Source organism: Toxorhynchites rutilus, chromosome 3 (genome assembly GCF_029784135.1).
Source record: "Toxorhynchites rutilus septentrionalis strain SRP chromosome 3, ASM2978413v1, whole genome shotgun sequence".
Taxonomy (NCBI): Eukaryota; Metazoa; Arthropoda; class Insecta; order Diptera; family Culicidae; genus Toxorhynchites; species Toxorhynchites rutilus.
This window is the reverse complement of record NC_073746.1, coordinates 231,470,055-231,491,139: the sequence shown is the minus strand read 5'-3', so window position 1 is coordinate 231,491,139 and position 21,085 is coordinate 231,470,055. Positions and strand designations below refer to the sequence as shown.

The 21,085-nt window shown below is 40.4% G+C and overlaps 1 protein-coding gene across 1 annotated transcript; it reads left to right on the top strand.

The window, feature by feature from the left end:
• The first annotated feature begins 11,294 nt into the window (after positions 1-11,294).
• LOC129778298 (C-module-binding factor A-like) lies at positions 11,295-19,201 on the top strand. Its single transcript, XM_055785110.1, has 2 exons — positions 11,295-14,376; positions 19,103-19,201. The coding sequence occupies exon 1, from the start codon at positions 11,452-11,454 to the stop codon at positions 12,904-12,906; it is 1,455 nt and encodes a 484-aa protein (XP_055641085.1). The 5' UTR covers positions 11,295-11,451; the 3' UTR covers positions 12,907-14,376; positions 19,103-19,201.
• The last annotated feature ends 1,884 nt before the right edge of the window (positions 19,202-21,085 follow it).

The following is a 21,085-nucleotide window of genomic DNA, read 5'->3' as shown; positions in this document are numbered from 1 at the left end:
TTTTACTCGATACTGGAAGCCCACCAGTGGTTAATGCCAACTCGATAACCACCTGTTAATAGCACTTGATTGAAACATATTTGGTCACAGTGTTACATGGATAGAAAACATTCAATTAAATTCTTTCACATGAATATATTTTGAAAATTCCCAAAGGAACTGGCAGATTATTTTCAGTAACGATTAGATATTTCCAAATTTTCCTCGATACTGGAAGCCCACCAGTGGTTAATACCAACTCGATAACCACCTGTTAATAGCACTTGATTGAAACATATTTGGTCACAGTGTTACATGGATAGAAAACATTCAATTAAACTCTTTCACATGAATATATTTTGAAAATTACCAAAGGAACTGGCAGATTATTTTCCAGCAATGATTAGATCTTTCCGGAACTTTCTCGATGCTGAATGGCATCCTAACGAAAAGAGTTCTGCGCGTGTATGTGTTCTCCTTCGCCGTCCACCTCCTCCAGCACGTTAGGCAACGATGTTGTCTTGTCGATGTCCTCACGAAAAATGAATGTGTCTCACCACCAGAATATCGCTTAAGTATGCTTTTTGTGTGTGATTGAATCGAGAGAAGGTGTGGTTTACAATGGCAATTTGGAAGGCAAACTAGAGGGGAATGAACTCTCTGAGCTCGGAACTTTCGGCGACTGAGCAATAATCGATTGCGGGCGCATACAATATTGGATACGGAAATATCCTACTGATGGGGAAGAATAATCTTCTGAAGCTATCCTGTTAATTGCGATTGATTGAAAAACCACAAAACCAAATGTATTTGGTCACAGTGTTACATGGATAGAAAACATTCAATTAAACTCTTTCACATGAATATATTTTGAAAATTCCCAAAGGAACTGGCAGATTATTTTCAGTAACGATTAGATATTTCCACATTTTCCTCGATACTGGAAGCCCACCAGTGGTTAATGCCAACTCGATAACCACCTGTTAATAGCACTTGATTGAAACATATTTGGTCACAGTGTAACATGGATAGAAAACATTCAATTAAACTCTTTCACATGAATATATTTTGAAAATTCACAGAGGAACTGGCAGATTATTTTCAGTAACGATTAGTTATTTCCACATTTTCCTCGATACTGGAAGCTCACCAGTGGTTAATGCCAACTCGATAACCACCTGTTAATAGCACTTGATTGAAACATATTTGGTCACAGTGTTACATGGATAGAAAACATTCAATTAAACTCTTTCACATGAATATATTTTGAAAATTCCCAGAGGAACTGGCAGATTATTTTAAGTAACGATTAGATATTTCCACATTTTCCTCGATACTGGAAGCCCACCAGTGGTTAATGCCAACTCGATAACCACCTGTTAATAGCACTTGATTGAAACATATTTGGTCACAGTGTAACATGGATAGAAAACATTCAATTAAACTCTTTCACATATATATATTTTGAAAATTCCCAGAGGAACTGGCAGATTATTCTCAGTAACGATTAGATATTTCCACATTTTCCTCGATACTGGAAGCCCACCAGTGGTTAATGCCAACTCGATAACCACCTGTTAATAGCCGCGCGTGTATGTGTGTGTAGCGATGTCTTCCCAGGGAACCGTTTGTGGCATCACTCTCCTCCTGACAGATTCCCTTCTGGCCTAGAGTGCACAAACAGGCTCTTGGTGACACCGTTCATCCGCGCTTTCATGATAAATAAAGAGCTTCACCGCAACAGCGACAACATGCTCCAATCGCTGTTCAATTAGAACTGAGTGGATTTCCGAGCGTCGCTCGCTTATATACCGATTGGTGATTTCAATAGCCTGTTTTGAAAGCAATTTTACGACTATTGAAACAAGTTTTTGGATCAAAAAGTAACAAGTATATAACGCGTAGACATTTTATCTTTCGAATGAAGTGTTTATCATACCATTTCGTTCAGTTGTTTAGGAGCTATTAACGCTCAAAATCTCGGTCTCCGGCGTAACGCTTTCGTTTTCGAAACTTTGATTTTACACCCCGGTATAGAAATGAAAGACGTAGTCCTACGTCAAAACTCAAATTTTAACGTTTGTGTAACCAGTAAATGAAGTCCGAATGAGCTAATATTTTGCATAGGGTATATTATCGTGCAAATCAACATTTCGTTGCAAGTTCCGAATGAAAAATCGAAATAACTATTTTTATTGGCGCCCAAAACCAAACTTTTCGTTTCGTATTCCGAAAAAAAAATCCCAGAATGCCGATTTTTGACAAAAAAAAAAATGACAGATGTTAGTATCTCGACGTTTCACGCAATTTTAAGACATTTGGCATCAACATTTTTTTCCCGAAAACCCCGATTTCCTTTACTCCCACCTTAGGTGATTTTTCGATTTTCAAAAAACTCAAACTTTGACCGCTTTGCGCCACTCTCCCTTAAGCCCGATCGAGCTGATGTTTTGCATAAGGTGTTTTTTCGAGGTGGTAAACATTTTTATGGAGTAACTTCTTGAAATTCGAGATGACCACTTTCATTTTCAGTATACATACACATATTCTATATAACATGAAGTTGTTTCATTTTTGTTTATAAATTATTGTTTGTTTTTATGTATGTATTGTATGTTTTATGCTCATGTTATGTATTGATTTTTGATTTAAATGAATTTAATTTTTGATTAAAATGAAATAAAAATAAAAAGATAAAATGCATCTTGAATGATGAACCATGTTACATATTTAACAAATTTGGAACCGCTCTGATTGAATTTTTATGTATTTGTATTAGAATAATTGATTCCTTATACGGCTTTTCGCTTTGCGGCCGAATTTCGTGGAACGTATCTATGCCGTAAAGCGAGGTATGGGTGCAAAACTATCTTCCAAGACCCCCCCCTTGTCTCCGCTGTCCGGTAGTCTAACTGGATAATGAAAGAACAGATAGAAAACTCTTACGCCTAAATGGCTACTGTGTAAATGTGTACCATATGCAATGGTATAGAAGAGAATACTCTAACGCCGAAGAATGGCAACTGTGTAATGTGCTAATTATAGATATGATAACCATGTGACATGAACCCATTGGTGATCGGAAATTTTGAACAGCTGATCGAGCTAAATTTTCAATCTGGGTTCATGAGTCCATATCATGAATTCATCTCCATGCAGGTTGATCCTTCTTCGTATATTCCCAACCGTGTTTGTTTTCCTGACTACATCAATTCCTCTGTGCATTTTGATCTGTCCATGATGCAGGATATCCATGGAACATCAGATTATCTTCGATCGAGGATCGTTCCAACGATCTTCGATGGATGCAAAGTATGGGGATATCAATTGTGACAATATGTACTTTACTGATGGGTCCTCTATGAATGAGTCCACAGGATTTGGAGTGTTCAACGAATTTTTTAGCACCTCCCACAGTCTTCAGAATCCTTGCTCAGTGTATGTTGCTGAATTAGCAGCGATACACTGGGCGCTGGACAGCGTCGCCTCACGACCTGTTGAACACTATTACATTGTAACGGATAGTCTTAACTCTGTCGAAGCTATCCGTTTAGTGAGGCCGGAAAAGCACTCGCCGTACTTCCTTGAGAGAATACGAGAAATTTTGAGTGCTTTATCCAGGCGCTGTTATGTCATACCTTTGTCTGGGTCCCTTCACATTGCTCAATTCCGGGTAATGAGAGGGCTGACTCATTAGCAAAGGTAGGTGCAATTGAAGGCGATATTTATCAGCGTCAAATCGCCTTCAATGAATTTTATTCTTTAGTCCGCAAAAATACCATAGTTAACTGGCAACGCAAATGGAACGAAGATGAATTGGGCCGGTGGTTCCACGCGATTATCCCTAAGGTTAGCCTCAAACCATGGTTCAAAAGTCTGGACTTGAGTCGGGACTTTATTCGCACCTTCTCCCGACTCATGTCCAATCACTGTTCGTTAGACGCGCTACTCTTTCGTATTGATCTTGCCGACAACAATCTTTGTGTTTGTGGCCAAGGTTACCACGACATCGAGCACGTTGTTTGGTCGTGCGAGCTGTATCTTGTCGCCAGATCGAATTTAGAAGACACCCTTCGGGCCCGAGGAGGGCAGCTCATGGTACCGGTTAGAGACGTGTTGGCTCGGTTAGACCTTGATTACATGTCCCAAATATATGTATTCCTTAAAGCTATCGATCTTCGTGTGTGTCCTTATACCCTTAGTTTTTCCTTTTACTTTTCCTTTGTGAGAGATCGGATCCCTTCTTAAGAATAAGATGAAATGTAAATACATATTAGGTATAAGATAGGTTTAAGAATTGAGTGTGATGAGTGTGATTGAGAGTGTGAGTGTGATCATTGTCAACATATCCTCATATCCCCTCCTTTCCCTGAAGAAAATATGTCACCCTTCTAAACTCGAGTCGACCGCGAGTAATCGGTTTCCTATATTATTAACATTAGAATTAAGGAAAAATGTATGTATACTAGTCACAATACAGTAAGGAGTTCGGCTCCTTTAAACCTATGTAACTGAGCCTGTAAAAATAAACGATTTAAATTAAAAAAATTAAAACCATGTGACATGTACATGATTAAAATTCGGCTCTGTTACAGTTAAAATGCTAATGAGCCTAAAATAAATAAATGGGATATAAAAAAAGGTCATCCCTCCATTGATTCTGCCAACTGATTAATGCATATTATCGGGAAATGGAGAATAATTCATAACACGTATCGACACATAATGTTAGCTTACGCCTGTATGTTGGCAACAAAATTTCTCATTGTGAATGGGAGGAAACGAGTGGTTAATGCATTAGAAAAAACATACCCATTTCAATCGTCAAATTGTTTACCTTTTTTCCTATATTTTCTGTTTGTGTTTCAAGCAAAAAAATTTCTGGATGAATTTCCTGTTTAACGGTATATAACACAGCATATGTCGCAATAACCCATACCTCGCTATACGGCCGTTTTCGATTTACGGCTTAAAATTATTCGTTATAACAGATTATAACACCAAAAACTAATTTATTTTTTTCGACATCGATATACAGCCACTCCATGTCAAACTAATATAGTGGTTCTCAGATTTTCGTGAAAAGTGGTAGTTTTGTTCCTTGTCGGAAAATAGAAGATCCGTATTTCTTATTTTTGCATATAGGTGCTTATTTACATTTTAGGGTGTTCCGAAAAATCAACTTTTTCCATTTTCTCAAAAATGACTTTTTTCAAAAATTTATATCTTTCGGACTACTGAATCTAGGCCGTAAAGTGAGGTATGGGTGTAATATGTCTGTTCTTCAAACCTGTCGGTACATGGTTAGGTTAACTTGAATATTTCAGCCATTTTTTCCCATGTACAATGTTTGACATTCTTTGACACTCTCGATAATTGAAGAGTGACAAACAAAACAGTGTTTGTACAAATATCAGAACAAACTGTACAGTCAGTGTACAGTCACCTTTACTGAAGATACGAGCTCACCTATAGTATACTTCTTTTCACCTTGGTTTAGAGATTAAGAGCCCCCGCAGACTGCAGACTGACTTGTCGGTCGATAGTTCAGTCGGCTTCTTAATCAGTACGGAGAGGTATGCATGTGCGCACCTTATACTTATGACAGACATACAGCTGTACTTGCGTTGTACTTCGAAAATTGTATGTCTGTCACCATGTACAGCGCTAGAACTATGCAAGCAACTCGGTACAATCGCTGTACCTGTACCGACCTGTTTTACCGCTGTACATGGCTACAGTTGTACTGTGCGCAGCGCCATAGACGGTTAGTGGTGGGTAGCATGAACAAGCAGAATCAAATCACTTGATAAACGTTCTTTTCATTGACTTTCTTTTAAGTTAATAACTCAGATTGGAAACTTTTTTGTTGTGTTTGATAGTTTAGACACTAAATAAAAACCTTTTTCATTGAAATATGTGGTGGAAATTGGAAAAATATCTGATTGTCAGTTTGACATACGGTACAATGTACAACCAAAGTATGTCTGTCATGGTACGATGGTACCTGTACAACGCTGTACACGTACAACGCAAGTACAGCTGTATGTCTGTCCCTGGTATTACACCGATTCAGTTGGGTCGGTTTTTGCACCGGTAGGCCGATCCGACCAAACTGTCGACTGAAAAAAAAGTCTGTAGTGTGCGGGGGCTCTAAACCGAAGGGCTGCGAAATGGTCATCCTTTTGTAGCTAGTGATGCCTGATTTTTGAAATTAATCGTTCATCAGCTAATCGAATACATTACAGCAAGGCGCGTAGAAGTATATCCTAAGGTGGGCCAACTTGCTAAAACCACTCTTCAGCCTTCTTGGAAGTCTACTGTGTTTTGTTTGTAAACAAAACACAATACCCTTTCGCCCAAGCTCGCTCGTGATCAGTCTGTCTCTTTCACGCTTCAAGGAAATAATTCCCCTTCTGCTTTCTTCCGTACTGTTTTCATATACCGCTCCCCTAACCAACTTAGTGACGAAACGGCCTCACCTAGTACCATAGACCCGTCTTGCATTACAGCAGTTTGTTATTCGATACGATTAATCGCCCCAAATTATCGATTAAACGACTAATCGTCACACTGAGAGAAATAATTAGTTGAACTAATATTTCTCGCTTGCTAGAAAGCCATCTGAAATCAAAAAAGTGTTCGTTCCACCTGAAAATCTATGATTATATTTTACAATGCCTTCAACGCGAATTGAGCTTCGTTTACGATTTCAGGGGAGCGATCGATTTTCAGGATAAAACTGCAGCGACCGTACGTTTTTTCTCTCGGTTTGGATCAATAATTCGTTGTAAATTATTCGTTCCCTTCGATTATTGGTTGTGCAGTATTCGTTCGATTAATAATCGATTTCTTTAGGAAGTGTTCGATTAATCTATTAATCGAACGATTATCGGGGATCACTATTTGTAGCCAGCATAGAAATCATAACCTAAAATTGAAAATGAAGTGCTTCATGCGATTCTACAGCAGTGATTTTAATTGCAAATCGTTAAATAAAGCGCCCGGATCAATGGCTACAGGCCATTACTAATGCTGAACATATTTGCATCAACATTGACTCTAGACAATAAACAATGCGTAAGACTATAATCGTGCTGCTTACGCTTAATTTGTGTTGGTTGAGATAGGGCTGCCAGGGCCCCGTTTTAAACATTTACACTGGAGAAATAGTTTAGTAAAAGCAGCTACCAAATCTTTAGTAGCAAAAACATTGGTAAAATATACAATTTTTTTGTAAATATTACTAAAATTGCGTAAAAAACAGGAAGTGGGTTATATCTATGGTATAACCGCAAGGGTGACGTAGGACTATCGTTGATTTAGAGATCATTTGTTTGAAGTTGAATCTAAATCCATCCTGAATGAATGAATAAATAAATATTTGGGTGACTTCAAAAACGAGAGTGTTACGTTGGAGACTCAAGGTTTTATGCATCCAATATTGGATACAAAAAACCTTGTTCTGAAGAATAATCTTCAGAAGCTTTCCTGCTAACTGCACTTGATTGACAAATCACAAAACCAAATGTATGTGGTCGCAGTATTATATGGATAGAAAACATTAAAATAAACTCGCTTGAATGTAATTTTCAATTCCAAGGGGAACTGGCAGATTATTTTTCAGCAATGATCATTTCTTTCCAGGTTTCCTCTCGATAACCAGCAAACGAAAAGAGTTGCGCGCGTGTATGTGTGTGTGTGGCGGCTGCTTCTATGTCTTCTCGAGGAACCGTATTTCGATGCTGATACTCTCTTGGTCACCTTCTCTTCTCCTTCTGATCGATCGGCTTTTCTGCGCTCCCTCACAGTTAAAACAAACTGATTGCATTTCAGGTCAGGTCAGGCCAGGTAATGAATCCCTCGATCCCTCGCGGTTCAGCTCGTTCAGTAACGATGTTGTCTTGTCGATGTCCCCAGGCGTCGTGCACAAATTACGTAACGCTAAAAATCCGAATTTTGAACCACCTCCCCCCCCCCTTTCGTAACGCAATTTCCTATCTCTAATAAACAGAAAGTAACGTAACATCTACCCCCTCCCCCCTCATCGCGTTACGTAATTTGTGCACGACGCCTCACGAAAAATGAATCGGTTTCACCACCAGAATATCATTTCAGTATGCTTTTCGTGCGTGATTGAATCGAGAGAAGGTGTGGTTTACGATGGCAATTTGGAAGGCAAACTAGAGGAGAATGAACTCTCTGAGTATGAAAATTTCGGCGACTGAGCAATAATCGATTGAAAATTATATAATTTTCGCGATACGAAACATTTTCCGTTTTTCATGTTATGCATCCAATATTGGATACGAAAATATCCTACTGATGGGAAAGAATAATCTTCAGAAGCTTTCCAGCTAATTACACTTGATTGAAAAATTACGAAATCAAATGTATTTGGTAGCTGTGTTCGCCATATAATTAGAAAACATTAAAATAAACTCTTTCGCATGGATGTATTCTTCAATTCCCAGGGAACTGGCAGATTATTTTTCAGCAACGATTAGATCTTTCCGGAATTTTCTCGATGCTGTATGGCATCCAAACGAAAATTCTCGTTTCAGTTTGGCCTGCAAAAAACTTTTCTAAACTCTAATCCATCAAATTTGGAGCCCTGAAAAGGGCCGTTGATTATATGCTAAGCTAATATAGCACCCTCTCCTTGGATTCGATGGGCCAGCTGAATGTCCTTGGGCATGATGTGACGCGTTTTGCGTGGATAGCACACAAATTTGTATCTTCGAATAAGCCTCCTGCAGCGTCATAACCGCGGAACATTGGAAACGCAAGTCGGTTTTGAAGTCCTGAGCAGTTCCACGATCCAAAAGCTGCAAAGGTAGCTTGCGGATCAGCAATTCGGTCGACTTCCGATAGCGATGAATTTCACGCAAAGTTCCCGGTCGATAGCGATGTGGCTTCTTCACCTATCCTGCGGCTGGTGCGCTTATCCGAGCTGCTTTCGTGTGCCTTACCACTTAAAGACTAACTAGCTATCTGCTTGGTCCCAAACAAACGAGTTCTCACGGTGCGAGAGTAGAGTATAGTATAGAATCTAAACCCCACCCTTATTATATTCGTTGCTTACCCTGAGAGAGAAACGAATAACATCGAAGTAAGTATACAGTAATGTATTTAAATCCGGACACTTTGCGTTACATTTAATATTATACCGCAGCCACAACATTTTCTGCATGTTGAATTAATGCGATTGATTAGTAACTATCAAGAAACTATCAGTAACTATATTAGCAACTATTAATCGCATAAATTCAACATGAATAAAATGTTATGGCTGTGGTATGATATTGAATGTAATGCAAAGTGTCCGGATTCAAAAGCATTACTGTAAAAAAGAGTTAACTCGACTGAAATTTTTTCGGTTCGGCCTGCAAAAACGAAATTAAGAGCCCCCGCCGACTGCAGACTGACTTGTCGACCGATAGTTCGGTCGGCTTCTTAATCAGTACGGAGAGAAAAAGTCTGTAGTGTACAGCATAATGCATAGACGTAAGTATGCGCTTCCCCATCTCACATTCCAATAAGATTAATGGGTTTCCAAGTGGGCGCGCTACATACGGATACGAATGATTTCAATAACCTGTTTTCGAAACTATCATTAAGCTATTGAAACAATTTTTCGACTCAATAAATAGCAATCATATAACTCTTGGACATTTTATCTTTTGTATGAAATGATTATCATACTGTTCCGTTGATCTGAAGCAGAATGAATCACGCTTAAAGAAGGAATGGATTTTTTCTTGGAATTTAGTCAGCAGAAATAATGCCCTTTCCCAACAATTTAAAACGACAAACGGTAAACAGTTTCATCAAAGTGATTTCTTCGATATGGGGATATATTCACTACATCATGTCATATATTTCATATTTTTCATTATGAAATCCATATCCATGGCACCTATCGGTATCGAATTATCATCGACACCACGGTTTTCGCTAAATGCTCCTTTCAGTTCGGCCCGTAAAAAACTTTTCTGAACTCTAATCCATCAAATTTGGAGCCCTGAAAAGGGCTGTTGATTATATGCTAAGCTAATATAGCACGCTCTCCTCGGATATGATGGGCCAGCTGGATTGTCCTTGGGCATAATGTGACGCGTTTTGCATGAATAGCACATAAATTGGTATCTTCGAATAAGCCTCCTGCAGCGTTATAACCGCGGAACTTTGGAAACGCAAGTCGGTTTTGAAGTCCTGAGCAATTCCACGAACCAAATGCTGCAAAGGTAGCTTGCGGATCAGCAATTCGGTCGACTTCTGATAGCGACGAATTTCATGCGAAGTTCCCGTTCGATAGCGATGTGGCTTCTTCACGCTTCCTGCGGCTGATGCGCTTATCCGAGCTGCTTTCGTGGTGCCTTACCACCGAAAGACTAACGAGCTTTCTGCTTAGTCCCGATGAAACGAGTCCTCACGGTGCGAGAGTAGAGTAAGAAATGAACGAAAGCAAGGGAAGTGTCATTTTATAAAACATAAAAGAATCGAATGTAAACCCCACCCTCTTTATTGTATAAGCTTACTGTATACTCACGAATATAATAAGGGTGGGATTTAGATTCTATACTTTTATGGTTTATAAAATGACGCTTCCTTTGTTTTCGTTCATGGTGCTACTGACACTCGACCGCAACGGTTATGTTTTAGCGCCATCCTAAAAGAGAATAATAACTATAGAAGTTTTCTCCTACAACCGGATGCATAGCTTTTTTCAAAGCTGTCTTCGGTACTAAATAAAGCGTTCTTTTTCAGCAACAGTTGTCCGGACATCAGGAAAGGAGGAAGCAGCCGAGAAGCCCCCAACGGCCATTCAGGAAGTTGGTTCGGTCGGATTGGCCACTTTGTCCGGCAGTTTTCACTGCCCCCTGCGTGTCCCGCTGTTTGTGCCCGTCTCATCAGCTACGTTTTTCCTGCCAGTGACGCGCGATTTTGGCGCAATTTCTACTCATCAATCAGCAGCTCAGGAGGTGTGGAAAGAGGTTTTCTTCGCTTCGTCGCTTCGAACCGCTGCGGCGATTGCCCTGCCGTCGGTGGTATCCGGTCCCTTCCCCGCTACCCCACTACCATTTGGTGGTGTATTAGGAGTGGTTCTTCAACACGATCGGTGAGTGACCAAACCTTTCTTAATACCAGGAGTTAGTGAGAGATAGGACGCCCAAAGGGTATAGGTTAAAAATTTTTTTTTTTTTTTTTACTACATATCCCAAATTGATTTTAATTTAACTGACATTTAAAAAGTGATTTTTTCCAAGTGTTTTAAAAAAAAAAAAAAAAATAGTATTTTTCCGCCAAGTGATTTCGGTGTTTGTTCATGTGACTGCGTTGGCATTGTCCCCCGCCGTTACTGTCCTCCGCCGTTTTCGTCCCCCGTCGCACGTCGTAGGGTCTACTTTGGTTAGTGAATATTTTACGACTTTTTCGCCGGCTACACCTGGGTGTAGCTAGGCAACAAAAATGGCTTCCAGTAGTTCCGGACCTCCAGGAGGCCGGGCTACAAACCGTTACCGTGGAAGACCAACCCAACGGACCAGTCCATTTTGGGCTGACCCACTGAGTGGTGATCTTGAAATTCTTCTATTACGGGCCACAGGGGAAGATACCCTCCCCTCGAACCCCTTTCTTGTAAGCAAGACAGTTGCCAAGGCAGGATCCTTAGAAAGTGCAAGACCACAACGAGACGATAAAAACCGAATTCAATATGTACTCTCAGTAAGAGAAAAGGATGTTATCGAAAATTTACTTTCAATTAACAAGCTAATTGATAACACCCCAATAGAAATTATTTACCATCCGACTCTAAATCAACGCAAATGCGTTGTCACCTGTCGTGAAGTTCTAGATTTAAAGGAAGACGAATTGTTGAAAGAACTAGCCGATCAAAAAGTGATCGAGGTAAAGCGTATCACCAGGAAAGAAAATGATTTGATTATAGCCACACCAACATTAATTCTGACCATTCGTGGAACTGTTGTTCCTGAATATATAAATTTTGGATTTCTTCGAGCAGGGACTAGGAATTATTATCCAAACCCCATGCAATGTTTTAAGTGTTACCGCTTTGGGCACACAACAAAACGGTGCAGACGAAATACTCCACTCTGCAAAAACTGTGGAAAAGAACACAAAATAAATATTTCCGGAAACAAAATTTGTAAATCCCCTGAACTTTGCGTCAACTGTAAGGGTGATCATACCTCATCCAACAGGACGTGCCCAATATGGGTAAGAGAAAACAACATAACCAGAATAAGAGTAGATGAGGGAATATCTCACAACGAAGCTAGGAAAAAGTATGACCTCCAGAACAATGGAATAACCTATTCCAGTGTGCTGCAGGACAGACTTAATACCATTCAAACAACAGTAGATGGCTGCACTCAATGCAAATGCCAATGTAATTCCGCTAGACCCAATCAGGATAATAGCCAATCCATTACTTCAGGCAATGAAACGGAAAGCTCGGTAGATGAATCTGAAGAAGATTCCGAAGAATCAGAAGAAGAAGAAATGGAGGTACCAAAGAATATAGAATCTGAAGAGGATAGACAGGACATGCAAACCGAAGAGGAATCAGATAATCCAATGGAATACATTGAAATTAGGAATAAAAATAAAAGGAAAATCTCGAACAAAGGAATATCTTCTGAAGAACATAAGTCTTCTGATGAGGAAAACAAGCAAACCAAAGAAGTCCAACGAAAACGGACAAGGAACGAACAAACAAATCAAATAAATGGAAGAAACAACACACACACACACACCAACAATAAACACCCACATAACAACAATCAACAATCACATGCTAACACTCTATACCACTCCACTCCAAATAAAAATAACACTAACACAAATAACACACACACCAGGAAAGTTTCCAGCCCTCCAAAGGGTAATAATAAAAACAAATAAATTATTCCTTCTATTACATAATTTTAACCTTTGATCTGCAGCATTTTTATATCAATCAATATTATTTTAGTTAAACCGAACGGCCCGGAGTTGCCGTCCACCTTATTTTTGAGGGAGGTAGGATGGACGGCGGCTCCAGCCCTCAATCTCTTGATACTATTTACCATACTTTTCATAAAATAATTCATAAATCGAAAGACCTGGAGTCACCTTCCGCCTTATTCAAGAGGGATGGGACGGAGGGCGGTCTTCAGGCTTTCACTTATTCATATTATATTTAATCGGATTATTTCTTTAAATAACTTTCATAATCGTAGGACCGGAAACCGACTCTCACCTTATTTTTGAGATGGCAGGGTGAGCGGCGGTTCCTAGTCTAATATTATATTTTCTCTAAAGGCCGGGAATTGTCCTCCATTTCACTCAGTGGGATTGATGGCGAAGACTCACGGTGGAACACATATTAATCACATGCCCTAAATTTAATGCTTCAAGAATAAAGTTTCAGGTTGCAGACACCATAAGGACAGCACTATCGGACGACGCCGTCGAGCAAAAAAGGACCATCTAGTTCCTAAAGGATACAGGTTTATTCGATCAGATCTAATGTCAAATTACTAAATCTACCTATACTGATAAAACTACGTTTGTTTTCTCTTCTAATTTCAGCAAAAGATGAGCAGGTTTTTTACGCCCTTTTTAGAAGCGAGCTCGTCAAGCACACTAAAAGGGGCTTTTTCCCTGCTCCAATTGTTTGGTTGTGTTTTTGGCCCCAGAGCCGTGTAGGGTGCGGCGATACGACATACGTCCATAGCGGTTACTAAGACTGAGTCGAGCGAGAATAACGAATTTTGCAATAGTTTTTCTTAGTTTTCCTTTAGTTAAATTTCCCGCCCTCAAGGGCAAGAGACGAATGAACTCTCAGAGTTTAAAGTCTCTCTAATTCATTACCATTACCATGTTTTCGTTCAATGGTGCTACTGACACTCGACCGCAACGGTTATGTTTTAGCGCCATTCTAAAAGAGAATAATAACTATAGAAGTTTTCTCCTACAACCGAATGTATAGCTTTTTTCAAAGCTGATTTCGGTCCTAAATATAGCGTTTTTTTCAGCAACAGTTGTCCGGATACCAGGAAAGGAGGAAGCAGCCGAGAAGCCCCCAACGGCCATTCAGGAAGTTGGTTCGGTCGGATTGGCCACTTTGACCGGCAGTTTTCACTGCCCCCTGCGTGTCCCGCTGTTTGTGCCCGTCTCATCAGCTACGTTTTTCCTGCCAGTGACGCGCGATTTTGGCGCAATTTCTACTCATCAATCATCAGCAGCTCAGGAGGTGTGGAAAGAGGTTTTCTTCGCTTCGTCGCTTCGAACCGCTGCGGCGATTGCCCTGCCGTCGGCGGTATCCGGTCCCTTCCCCGCTACCCCACTACCATTTGGTGGTGTATTAGGAGTGGTTCTTCAACACGATCGGTGAGTGACCAAACCTTTCTTAATACCAGGAGTTAGTGAGAGATAGGACGCCCAAAGGGTATAGGTTAAAAATTTTTTTTACTACATATCCCAAATTGATTTTAATTTAACTGACATTTAAAAAGTGATTTTTTCCAAGTGTTTTTAAAAAAATAGTGTTTTTCCGCCAAGTGATTTCGGTGTTTGTTCATGTGACTGCGTTGGCATTGTCCCCCGCCGTTACTGTCCTCCGCCGTTTTCGTCCCCCGTCGCACGTCGTAGGGTCTACTTTGGTTAGTGAATATTTTACGACTTTTTCGCCGGCTACACCTGGGTGTAGCTAGGCAACAAAAATGGCTTCCAGTAGTTCCGGACCTCCAGGAGGCCGGGCTACAAACCGTTACCGTGGAAGACCAACCCAACGGACCAGTCCATTTTGGGCTGACCCACTGAGTGGTGATCTTGAAATTCTTCTATTACGGGCCACAGGGGAAGATACCCTCCCCTCGAACCCCTTTCTTGTAAGCAAGACAGTTGCCAAGGCAGGATCCTTAGAAAGTGCAAGACCACAACGAGACGATAAAAACCGAATTCAATATGTACTCTCAGTAAGAGAAAAGGATGTTATCGAAAATTTACTTTCAATTAACAAGCTAATTGATGACACCCCAATAGAAATTATTTACCATCCGACTCTAAATCAACGCAAATGCGTTGTCACCTGTCGTGAAGTTCTAGATTTAAAGGAAGACGAATTGTTAAAAGAACTAGCCGATCAAAAAGTGATCGAGGTAAAGCGTATCACCAGGAAAGAAAATGATTTGATTATAGCCACACCAACATTAATTCTGACCATTCGTGGAACTGTTGTTCCTGAATATATAAATTTTGGATTTCTTCGAGCAGGGACTAGGAATTATTATCCAAACCCCATGCAATGTTTTAAGTGTTACCGCTTTGGGCACACAACAAAACGGTGCAGACGAAATACTCCACTCTGCAAAAACTGTGGAAAAGAACACAAAATAAATATTTCCGGAAACAAAATTTGTAAATCCCCTGAATTTTGCGTCAACTGTAAGGGTGATCATACCTCATCCAACAGGACGTGCCCAATATGGGTAAGAGAAAACAACATAACCAGAATAAGAGTAGATGAGGGAATATCTCACAACGAAGCTAGGAAAAAGTATGACCTCCAGAACAATGGAATAACCTATTCCAGTGTGCTGCAGGACAGACTTAATACCATTCAAACAACAGTAAATGGCTGCACTCAATGCAAATGCCAATGTAATTCCGCTAGACCCAATCAGGATAATAGCCAATCCATTACTTCAGGCAATGAAACGGAAAGCTCGGTAGATGAATCTGAAGAAGATTCCGAAGAATCAGAAGAAGAAGAAATGGAGGAACCAAAGAATATAGAATCTGAAGAGGATAGACAGGACATGCAAACCGAAGAGGAATCAGATAATCCAATGGAATACATTGAAATTAGGAATAAAAATAAAAGGAAAATCTCGAACAAAGGAATATCTTCTGAAGAACATAAGTCTTCTGATGAGGAAAACAAGCAAACCAAAGAAGTCCAACGAAAACGGACAAGGAACGATCAAACAAATCAAATAAATGGAAGAAACAACACACACACACACCAACAATAAACACCCACATAACAACAATCAACAATCACATGCTAACACTCTATACCACTCCACTCCAAATAAAAATAACACTAACACAAATAACACACACACCAGGAAAGTTTCCAGCCCTCCAAAGGGTAATAATAAAAACAAATAAATTATTACTTCTATTACATAATTTTAACCTTTAATCTGCAGCATTTTTATATCAATCAACATTATTTTAGTTAAACCGAACGGCCCGTAGTTGCCGTCCACCTTATTCTTGAGGGAGGTAGGATGGACGGCGGCTCCAGCCCTCGATCTCTTGATACTATTTACCATACTTTTCATAAAATAATTCATTAATCGAAAGACCTGGAGTCACCTTCCGCCTTATTCAAGAGGGATGGGACGGAGGGCGGTCTTCAGGCTTTCACTTATTCATATTATATTTAATCGGATTATTTCTTTAAATAACTTTCATAATCGTAGGACCGGAAACCGACTCTCACCTTATTTTTGAGATGGTAGGGTGAGCGGCGGTTCCTAGTCTAATATTATATTTTCTCTAAAGGCCGGGAGTTGTCCTCCATTTCACTCAGTGGGATTGATGGCGAAGACTCACGGTGGAACACATATTAATCACATGCCCTAAATTTAATGCTTCAAGAATAAAGTTTCAGGTTGCAGACACCATAAGGACAGCACTATCGGACGACGCCGTCGAGCAAAAAAGGACCATCGAGTTCCTAAAGGATACAGGTTTATTCGATCAGATCTAATGTCAAATTACTAAATCTACCTATACTGATAAAACTACGCTTGTTTTCTCTTCTAATTTCAGCAAAAGATGAGCAGGTTTTTTACGCCCTTTTCAGAAGCGAGCTCGTCAAGCACACTAAAAGGGGCTTTTTCCCTGCTCCATTTGTTTGGTTGTGTTTTTGGCCCCAGAGCCGTGTAGGGTGCGGCGATACGACATACGTCCATAGCGGTTACTAAGACTGAGTCGAGCGAGAATAACGAATTTTGCAATAGTTTTTTCTTAGTTTTCCTTTAGTTAAATTTCCCGCCCTCAAGGGCAAGAGACGAATGAACTCTCAGAGTTTAAAGTCTCTCTAATTCAATACCTTCCTTCCTTCCTGCTTTCGTTCATTTCTTACTCTACTCTCGCACCGTGAGGACTCGAGCTCGTTAGTCTTTCGCAGACAGCTCGTTAGTCATTCGGTGGTAAGGCACACGAAGTCAGCTCGGATAAGCGCACCAGTAGCAGGATAGGTGGAGAAGCCACATCGCTATCGACCGGGAACTTTGCGTGAAATTCATCGCTATCGGAAGTCGACCGAATTGCTGATCCACAAGCTACCTTTGCAGCATTTGGTTCGTGGAATGGCTCAGGATTTCAAAATCGACTTGCGCTTCCAAAGTTCCGCGGCTATGACGCTGCAGGAGGCTTATTCGAAGATACCAATTTGTGTGCTATCCATGCAAAACGCGTCACATCATGCCCAAGGACATCCAGCTGGCCCATCGTATCCGAGGAGAGCGTGCTATTAGCTTAGCATATAATCAACGGCCCTTTTCAGGGCTCCAAATTTGATGGATTAGAGTACAGAAAAGTTTTTTACAGGCCAAACTGAAAGGAGCATTTAGCGAAAATCGTGGTGTCGATGATAATTCGTTACCGATAGGTGCCATGGATATGGATTTCCTTATGAAGAATATGAAATACATGACATGATGTAGTAAATATATCCGAAGAAATCACTTTGGTGAAACTGCATTATAAAATTATTTGTGTACGAATGCCGCAATCGATAGTCGACTCTAATTTGCGCTGGGTAATTTCCTCGGGGGTCTCGATTCCTCCTTTGAGCATTAATAATCTCTTTCTGGCAAAACGATGTGGTATGAATCACATTATTTGAATGATAGAATGAAGAAGTTTTCTGCCAATTTCCTTCAACCTCCAAACGTATCTTTCTCCCGTTTGTCGTTTTCGCGTTCGCTAATCCTCTCTCACAACACCCATTTCTAGGTTGAGAAATTGTTGAGTAAACATTGTTTGCCAGTGCGCGTAGAGCGGGAATTCCTAAAGATTCATTACACCTCTAATAAATTGCCGAAAGACGTGGTCTTACGTTGATCGCACTTGATTGAAAAAATCCGGCTGTGTGTGTGGCGGCTGCTCCGATGTTTCAAGCGGAACCGTGGCATCACTCTCCTCCTGATGGATTCCCTTTTGGCCTTAGGTGCACAAACAGGCTCTTGGTGACACCGTTCATCAGCGCTTTCATGATAAACGAAATTAGCTTCACAACAACAGCGACAACATGCTCCAATCGCTGTTCAATCATAACTGAGTGGGTTTACGAGCGGCGCTCGCTTATATACCGATTTTTGATTTCAATAGCCTGTTTTGAAAGCAATTTTAAGACTATTGAAACAAGTTTTTGGATGAAAAAGTAACAAGTATATGACGCGTAGACATTTTATCTTTCAAATGAAGTGTTTATCATACCATTTCGTTCAGTTGTTTAAGAGCTATTAACGCTCAAAATCTCGGTCTCCGGCGTAACGCTTTCGTTCTCGAAACTTTGGTTTTACACCCCGGTATAGAAATGAAAGACGTAGTCCTACGTCAAAAGATGTCAGACGCAATGAATGTTCCTACCAGGAATTCGTATATTTTACTTCATACCATTAGTAAGTTTGTTTTTATTGTCATACCTAACAACTGTGATGTGCGCACTTTGTCTTTTGTCTTTTGGAGACGAAGCGATTTGGAGGTAAGCACTTTGTTTTTATTGAATTCAATTATGCATTCAACTCCCCCGAGAATTTGTTTTCATATTTTCAGCGGGGAAAATATCACAAGAAATTTTGATCCATATTAACATAATTGACCTAATACCATTTTTTTCTTTTTTTGTTGACCTTAAAATTATATGCAGTACAATCATTCATTATAAACAAATCGGAGATAAGTATTCTTTTTTTTTTACATAATTACATCAGTCACCTCGGTCGGGAAACTATTTTCATATTCCCGCCAAGGATAAACATCAGTTATATTTTATACATTACAACACTATTGACCCTTTTCCTTGTCTTTACAGCTGGCATGATCCCAGACTCGTAATACTTGTTTATCAAAAACCATCCAAGCTATGGGATTGAAGGTAACGGCGAGTTTGTCGCTAAGATTGGAATCTTTCTTCAACACATCATCGACCGTAAAAATCTTAAGGTGAACATACATAATTTATTGCATATTTAATATCATCAACATATGTATTTCTTTTCTTCATAGGGACACGAGAGAACAAAATACGGATGAAACGTGCTAATTCTACCGTCACTCTGCTAATCAGCTAATGCAAATCAGAGCGATGCAGCAGGAAGCTTGCTTTGGAAATGCTCATTAAATTGAAGTGGTTGAGGCTGCGATTAAAATTTGCCTCTTGTACGCAGTTTATAGAATGATTCCAACGAGAATTATTGATGTTGTTTATAGAATAAGTTATTAGTATAATGTATTCTAAGTATGTAGAATTAAACGCAATCAAATACAATTTTTTAAATTAAAAATAATTATTAAAAAATATTGTCATTATCCCTGATGATTACCTCTAACAAATATGAAGCAAAATTTTCACTGTTATTGCACCAATGCTGGACCAACAATTTGTAGTTTGTTTGACATATGTGCCTACCATTCTTTTTTTGTAACATGTACCAATGATTAGTAGGGTAGAAAATGACTAGATGAAGTGGTTTCGGATAGGCCAGGAGGAAATAAATATGAGAAATCCGCGATTTACTTCGAAAAGAATTTATTCTATTAAAAAAACGTGTTTCTACAGTTTTGTCTGTTTTGTTTATATACTGATTTGACATTTACGCAGAGACGTAGAAATGTGGGGGCAACCATGGGTAATGTGGTTACACTCTTAACACCCCTGCTTAACCACGGTAGCCTGTTGCCGCTCCAATCCCAGCTTACCGCAAAACCCTCTGAAGGTAGCAAGTGGCAAACTCTTTGTCATGATGTCTGCTTGCTGGTCCGACGATCGTACGAAGCAGATATCGATCACTCCTTGCTGCACAAGATCACGTACGAAATGAAATTTTGTGTCCACATGTTTGAGTCGCGTATAATCTTTCGAGTCTTCGACGATGCGAATAGTGGACTGATTGTCCTCGAATACGGGTACCGCCTGCTCTAAACGTTTCCCCAAATCGCTAAGCAATCTTCTCATCCAGACGACGTGACAAGTGGCCAAACAGAGCGCTGCCAGCTCGGCCTCCGTAGATGACAGAGCAACAGTGTGTTGCTTTCGAGTCATCCAACTCACGGTGCACCCATACACCTTACAGACACATCCGCTCACAGAACGCCGATCCACACTGCTGTTCGCCCAATCGGCATCTGAAAACACCTCCAACAATCGAGAGTTCTGTTGCTTCCGATACACGAGCCCAACATCTAGCGTTCCTTGCACGTACCGCAGTACTTGTTTCAAATAGTTCCAGTGTTCGTCGCTAGGGCAAACTTGAAACTGGCTAAAAAAGTTTATCGCTGCCGACAGATCCGGTCGGGTAATCAGTGATGCGTACATTAGACAGCCTACGAGTTCACGATACGGTTTATCGGTTCTCTGCTTCTCATCTGCCTTACCCAACTTCAGACGATTCTCAATCGGTGTCGACCTCGGTTTGCTCTCGCTCATGTCAAAACGTTTGAGTAATCCCTCCAGATAGTCTCGTTGACTTATTTTCAGCACTCCAGCTTCGAAATCACGCTCGATTCTCATGCCCAGGAAATGCTTTACTTCGCCTGCATCCGTCATCTCAAACTGCTCCGATAGTCTCCGCTTAATATCCTGCAGAACCTGCTCCTTCCCCGATCCGAGCGTGTAGAGACACTGGTCGCTTGCGCTTCGCCGAAATCCCAACTTATCCACAAATCGATGGAACTTCTCATTCCATGCTCGTGACGCTTGCTTTAGGCCGTACAATGCCCGGTTCAGCCGGCATACAAGTCCTCTCCCCTGCTCAAACCCGTCTGGCTGAGCCATAAAGATTTCTTCGGCCAGTTC

Bases quoted from the DNA above. Each gene is read 5' to 3' on its own strand.
- LOC129778298 (XM_055785110.1), top strand. From the start codon at position 11,452: ATGGCTTCCAGTAGTTCCGGACCTCCAGGAGGCCGGGCTACAAACCGT.